This window comes from Carlito syrichta, unplaced genomic scaffold (assembly GCF_000164805.1).
Source record: "Carlito syrichta isolate Samal-C Ts95f unplaced genomic scaffold, Tarsius_syrichta-2.0.1 Scaffold315337, whole genome shotgun sequence".
Classification (NCBI taxonomy): Eukaryota; Metazoa; Chordata; class Mammalia; order Primates; family Tarsiidae; genus Carlito; species Carlito syrichta.
Window position 1 is genome coordinate 199,073 of NW_007259433.1, and position 6,883 is coordinate 205,955.

At 48.7% G+C, this 6,883-nt stretch overlaps 1 protein-coding gene across 1 annotated transcript in view; it reads right to left on the reverse strand.

Annotated features, from left to right (window-relative positions):
- The window catches only part of ATP5B (ATP synthase, H+ transporting, mitochondrial F1 complex, beta polypeptide), an 8,801-nt gene extending 3,548 nt beyond the window's left edge, over window positions 1-5,253 (reverse strand). Inside the window, exons 1-7 of the mRNA XM_008072562.1 lie at window positions 5,014-5,253; window positions 4,355-4,537; window positions 3,937-4,111; window positions 2,892-3,013; window positions 2,464-2,648; window positions 1,040-1,198; window positions 826-948 (exon numbers count right to left, since the gene is read on the reverse strand). Of these exons, the coding sequence (XP_008070753.1) occupies window positions 826-948; window positions 1,040-1,198; window positions 2,464-2,648; window positions 2,892-3,013; window positions 3,937-4,111; window positions 4,355-4,537; window positions 5,014-5,140 (1,074 nt within the window). The 5' untranslated portion in view covers window positions 5,141-5,253. The remainder of the gene's footprint in view (window positions 1-825; window positions 949-1,039; window positions 1,199-2,463; window positions 2,649-2,891; window positions 3,014-3,936; window positions 4,112-4,354; window positions 4,538-5,013) is intronic.
- Window positions 5,254-6,883: the final 1,630 nt, after the last annotated feature.

Below are 6,883 nucleotides of genomic sequence, written 5' to 3' on the forward strand. Positions count from 1 at the left end.
TTCTGCATCAGCCTTCCGAGTAGCCGGAATTACAGGCATGCGCTACCATGCTCAGCTTATTTTTTTTATTTTTGTAGAGATGAAGTCTCACCAAGTTGCCCAGGTGGGTCTCGAACCTGCAGGCTCAGGCAATCCACTCACCTCAGCCTCCCAAAGCGCGGGATTACAGGCTGAGCCACCGAGGAGCCCGGCTGTGAATACTTCTAGTTACTTTAAATGAGTGTTACTTAACGTTTTAAGATCTTTTTTTTTTCTTTGAGTTAATGTCTCACTCTGCTGCCCAGCCTGGAGTGCAGTGGCACGCTCAAGACCTCCCCAGCCTCGACTTGCTGGGCTCAGGCGATCCTTCTACCTCAGCCTTCCAGGTAGTTGGAACCACAGGCACGCACCACCATACCCACCTGAATTATTATTGTAGAGATGAGGTCTTGCTGAGTTGCCCACGCTGGTCTCAAACCCGTGGGCTCAGGCAATTCTCTTGCCTTGGCCTCCCAAAGTGCTAGGATTATAGGCTTCAGTCATCACACCTGGCTCTTTTAGAGCCTTTGCATGCAAACAGAATTTTACATTATTCCAGTGAGCTCATGAACCTCTGGCTAAACGATCTTTTTGAGATGTAAGTAATCAAGTTTTGTACTTCTCTCTGCGTGCGTTTTTTTGTTTGTTTTGAGACACGCTCTCAACTTTGTTACCCAGATGGTCTCCTGGGCTTAAGCAATCCTCCCACCTCAGCCTCCTGAGAATGGGGACTACAGGCAGACACCACTGCCCCAATTCTATGCGCCTTTATACAAATTAGACCTTCATGCAGTCAATTTTTCTTACCTGCACAGAGGTGATAGATCCCTTCTTGGTGGTGGTGATTCTTTCCTGCATAGTACCCATGTCAGTGGCCAGGGTAGGCTGATAGCCCACAGCAGAGGGGATTCTGCCCAATAAGGCAGATACCTAAGAGAAAAAAGGTCTCAGGTATCTACATCTTTAGCCTCATCTGCAGACAGGCCAAATGAACCAGGTACTCTCGGGCCTTCCCCCTTACCTCTGAGCCAGCCTGGGTGAAGCGGAAGATATTATCAATAAACAACAGTACATCTTGACCTTCTTGGTCTCTGAAGTATTCAGCCACGGTCAGTCCAGTCAGAGCTACTCGGGCACGAGCACCAGGTGGCTCATTCATTTGACCGTACACCAGTGCTACCTGTAGTGATAATACACAATCAGAAAACCTAGCAGAGGAGTATGGAAGCCACACACCCAAGATGCCCACATCAGAGAGAAACCACCAAACTCCTTCTCAAAGTGTTGATTTTTTTTGTGTGCAATTTTTTTTTTTCCCTATTAGAAATGTAATTCAGGCTGAGCGCGGTGACTCAAGCCTGTAATCCCAGCACTTTGGGAGGCCCGAGGCGAGAAGATTGCTTGAGCCCAGGGCTACGAGACCCAGCCTGGGCAACTTGGCAAAACCTCGTCTCTACAATAAATCAAAAAATCAGCTGGGCCTGGTAGTACATGCCTGCAGTTACAGCTACTTGGAAGGCTGAGGGCGAAGGATCACCTGAGCCCAGCAGGTTGAGGCTGAGGTGGCCATTAGTGTGCCACTACACTCCAGCCTGGGTGAGAGTAAGACTCCAACTCAAAAAATAAAAAAAAAGAAATAAGCTGGGCTCGGTGGCTCAGCCTGTAATCCCACGCTTTGGGAGGCTGAGGTGAGTGAATTGCCTGAGCCTGCGAGTTGGAGACCCACCTGGGCAACTTGGTGAGACCTCATCTCTACAATAAAAAAAAAAAAAATTAGCCGGGCATGGTAGCGCATGCCTGTAGTTCCGGCAACTTGAAAGGCTGAGGTGGCAGAATCACCAAAGCCCAGCAGGTCGAGGCTGCGGTGGCCGGGAGCGGCCATTGCATTCCAGTCTGGGAGACACAGTGAGACTACAACTCAAAAAAAACAAAAAACAAAACAAACAAAAAAAAAAACACAGACGGGCTCGGTGGCTCAGCCTGTAATCCCAGCACTTTGGGAGGCCGAGGTGAGTGGATTGCCTGAGCACGTGGGTTCGAGACCCGCCTGGGGAACTTGGCGAGACCTCATCTCTACAATAAATCAAAAACTAGCCGGGTGTGGTAGAACACACCTAGTTCTAGCTACTTGGAAGGCTGAGGCGGAAGGATTGCCGGAGCCCAGCAGGTCGAGGCTGCGGTGGCCGAGAGCGTGCCAATGCACTCCAGTCTGGGTGACAGAGTGAGACTCCAACTCAAAAAAAAAAAAAATATCCGGCTACTCGGAAGGCTGAGGCAGAAGGATCACTGGAGCCCAGCAGGTTGAGGCTGTGGTGGCTGGGAGCAGCCACTGCACTCCAGTCTGGGCAACCAAGTGAGACTCCAATTCAAAAAAAAGAAACACGGCTTCAGTTGGCAATAGTTTCCCGACACAACTACGAGGACATAAATCAGCTCCATGCTCACCTTGGAAGTAGCATCTTTTAAGTTGATAACACCAGACTCAATCATTTCATGGTATAAGTCATTGCCCTCGCGAGTCCTCTCACCAACACCAGCAAACACAGAGTAACCACCATGAGCTTTGGCGACATTGTTGATTAACTCCATGATCAGCACAGTCTTGCCAACTCCAGCACCACCAAAGAGCCCTAGGAGAGGTTGAGAAGAAAGAATATTTGAGTTCTGTTTTCCCAAATAAGCAAACTTCAACAAAATTTTGCTTCCAGTTTTTTCCTTCGCAGGAATGGCATCTGGCTTCAGCAAACTCAGACGAACGAAAGTCAGAAGCTACTCATCAGTGAGGGATAGATCTCAGTAACTGCTCATAACACTCTGTTGAGTTTTCCCTCCCACATTAGATTTGGAAAATATAAACCCCTCAACTAACATACCGATTTTGCCGCCCTTGGCATAAGGAGCTAGCAGATCCACCACCTTGATTCCAGTCACCAGAATTTCCTGCTCCACACTCATTTCCACGAACTCAGGAGCCTCAGCATGAATAGGAGCAAATCTATAACAGAAGAGACAGGAGAGTATCACCTTGCTGCAAGTGACCGAACAGTCACAAATGTCCCTATCAACTCTCAAGGCCAACCCAGTACTAGGGGATATAGTCTCATCTCCCCCTTATTATACAATTTTCATTGTCATCTGGTGTTTGTCTCAACTTTAATAAAAGAGACTTCATTAGGTCAGGAGCCAATAAGCCCATTCCCTGACAACCTTAACTCTCATGGTTTTCATTTTTCTGAACCCTAACCTAACAGCATTCTGTCACATAGCAAAAGGAAATACAAAGACCTACACATTTTGTTTTTCCTATTTTTAAAAATTTATTTTCTGACTCATTTCTGACAGCAGACCTCCAAAGTTTTGGAGACTCCTTAAGCCTATGCCTTAAATACTCAACTAGGGTCGGGATCGGTGGCTCAGCCTGTAATCCCGCGCCTTTGGGAGGCTGAAGTGAGTGGATTGCCTGAGCCCGCGGGTTCGAGACCCGCCTGGGCAGCGAGACCTCATCTCTACAATAAATCAAAAAATCAGCCAGGCCTGGTAGCGCATGCCCATAATTCCGCCTACTTGGAAGGCTGAGGCGGAAGGATCGCCGGAGCCCAGCAGGTTGAGGCTGTGGTGGCCGGGAGCGGCCACTGTACTCCAGTCTGGGTGACAGAGTGAGACTCAAAAAAAAAAAAAACAAAACAAAAAAAAAACACTCAACTAGGGTGCTGAGTGGTACCTTTTTGCCAATGAGAACTTCTGCATCCCTAAATTTCTTCAAGATAAACTGCATTGTGTGCTTTTAATAACTGAATGTATCAGCATTTTGGGCATTCTCTGCAGGAAAATTCTGCTTTACTAGGTGTCACCTGAAAGTGTAAAACTGCAAAAAAACCCCAGCAGTTCCTTTGTGCACAGATGCAACCAGGGACTTACTGTTTAGTTTTGATGGGCCCTCTCTCATCAATAGGCTCTCCAATGACATTCATGATTCTGCCCAATGTCTCAGGACCAACAGGAATTTTGATTGGTGCCCCAGAATCCAGGACTTTCTGGCCTCTAACCAAGCCTTCTGTACCATCCATAGCTATGGTCCTTACTGTGCTCTCACCTGTTAGACAAATGTATTGCAGGATTACATGTAAGGAGAGGCTGGTATAATAATATTTAGTGAAGGGTAGCTGTCACGAAAGACTAAAGTCAACCAAGACTCCTTCTCAGTACCTAAATGTGGCTTCAGCAAACTCAGAAGAACGAAAGTCATTGTGATAAAATCATCATAGAAGGAGACAGCTTGGTTGTGGGGAATATCTGGGCCAAACCCGGCCTTTACTATCCCTAACAAAGTACTTACCCAAATGCTGGGCTACCTCCAAAACCAGTCTGGTATCCCTGCCTTGCACTTCCAGGGCATTTAGGATGGGAGGTAGTCCCTCGTCAAACTGGACGTCCACCACTGCACCAATGACCGCCACGATGCGCCCCGTGGCGGCGCCAGCCTTCGGCGAAGGTGATGTTTGCGCTGCATAGTCTCTGCCTAACAAACAAAAAGATATTGAAAGGAGCTGAGATCAGGACACTTAAAGGTCATCGAAGCCAGGACTTAACACACCAGGAGAGGCAAATATTGCCCAAGCCCGCCCTCTTGCACGGAAGAGGGAGGAGCCAAGAGCAAGGGCCGCGTCGCAATCTCTAAAGCGCCTGCAACCTTCCCAGGCTCGTGCATCCCATAATTCGGGAGCTCCGTACCCCCATTCCACGAGAAGGTCAAGTACACCTGTCCGCACTTTTTCCGTCACGCAAAGCCCTCTTCCCAAAATGGGACAGAACTAGGTCGAAGAAAACTCCCATGGGCGACCCGATCTTGGTATCCCGCCATTAAAGGGCAGGACGCCGCTCTTGACATCTTTCTAGCACGGTGGATCCATCCCTTAGGCCCGACCTGCCATCGTTCTCCGGTTCAAGGTCACGGGGCGGCAGAAATGAGCTTAGCTTCTAGAGGAAAGCACTTACCAGGCTGCACCGCGGCTGGAGCGGCCCGCAGTAAGAGCTGAGCCTGGGGCAGCGACGCTGAAGGGCTGAGTCCCCTCAAGGCCCCGGAAGCCGAGGCAGCGGCCACACGGCCCACAAGACCCAACATGGCGGAGTCCGGCTGGAGACTGAGCGCCGCAGCTCTCCCATCCTCCTGTGCCCCGCTGTTGGGCGAGGCTTATTCTGCTGTGGCCACGTCCATTGGGTGACTTTACTGCTCATTATTCTCACTGCTACACTATAGGCTAATACACTCTGATCTTCTCAGCCATTAGTCAAAACAGGTGCTAATCTGAGATTCCTTGTTTTATTGGTCACTGGGAGGTGGGGGGGGCCAACACTCTGAGCCTCGAAATCTCATTGGATCATAGGAATGTCAGTGAGCGAGAGTGATTGGCGGAAGTACGCTTAAGAAAGGGGCCGAGTTCCTGTGGGAAAACACGTGTTCTGCCTTTGCCCTGTCCTTGGGCTTTCTCCCTAGATGGGACGTTGAGATGGGTGACAGCTTCAGGGGTGGGGTTTGGGCAAGCGGTAGCCGCGGTGAAGCACCTATGAGGATGAGCGTTGTGAAGTTAGGAGCCTCCTTTACAGTCAAAACACGGAGGGAGGGCGGCCGGGGAGAAGGCTAGGCACATGTGGTGTATGTAAGTGTTCTTTCCTAGTAGCGAGAGAGATTGAATGCCCCCATGCTGAACACATCAGGAAACCAGACAGAATCTTTATCATTGAAATATATACAATGAGGTTTCAATTTGCATTTCTCTGGTGATTAGTGAGGGTGAGCACTTTTTGATGTGTCTGTTGGCTGCCCCTACTCTTCTTTTCAGGAGTGTCTATTCATGTCTTTTGCCCGCTTTTTATTTTTATTTTCTGAGTCGGAGTCTTACTCTGTTGCCCACGCTGGAGTGCATTGGCACGCTCACGGCCACCACAACCTCGACCTGCTGGACTCAGGCAATCCTTCGTCTCGGCCTTCCAAGTAGCTGGAACTACAGGCGTGTACCACAACTCCTGGCTAGTTTTTTAATTTACTGTAGAGAGGAGGTCTCGCCAAGTTGCCCAGGCTGATCACGAACCCCTGGACTCAGGCAGTCCTCTCGCCTCGGCTTCCCAAAGTGCTGGGATTACAGGCTTCAGCCACCGTGCCCAGTCTTTGACCAGTTTTTAATGGGGCTGCTTGGTTTTTTTCCTTTCAGCTCGTTTGAGCTCCTTGTAGATCCTGGATGTTAGGCCTTTGTCAGATATACAGGGGGCAAATATATTTTCGCATTCTGAGGGCTGTCTCCCTGCTCTTGATGGTTTCATTGACTTTGCAGAAGATTGTCGGTTTGATGAGGTCTCACTTGTCTGTCTTATCTCTAATGGCATGGGCACTTGGGGTTTTGATCAGGAATTGGCTGCCAGTTCCAACTTCCGTGAGGGTGTCTCCTGCATTTTCTGAGGTTCTTATACTTTGAGGTTTTACGTTTAGGTTGTTGATCCATTTAGAGTTGATTTTTGTGTGGTGACAGGTAGGGGTCCTGTTTCAATCTTCTGCATGTGGTCAGCCAGTTTTCAGAGCACCATTTACTGAATAGGTTCTCCTCTCCCAAATGGTTGTTGGAGGCTTTGTCAAAGATAAATTGGTTGAAAAATTTAACCCCAGTAAGAATGGCCATATTTGTATACCTAACCCTGAATTGTACCCCACAATTTTAAAATAAAAAATTTAAAGGTGAAAGCAACAAATGTGGTACATATACACAATGGAATATAATGCAGCCATAAAGAATAAACATATGAGCCAGGCTCGGTGGCTCAGCCTGTAATCCTGCGCCTTTGGGAGACTGAGGTGAGTGGATTGCCTGAGCCC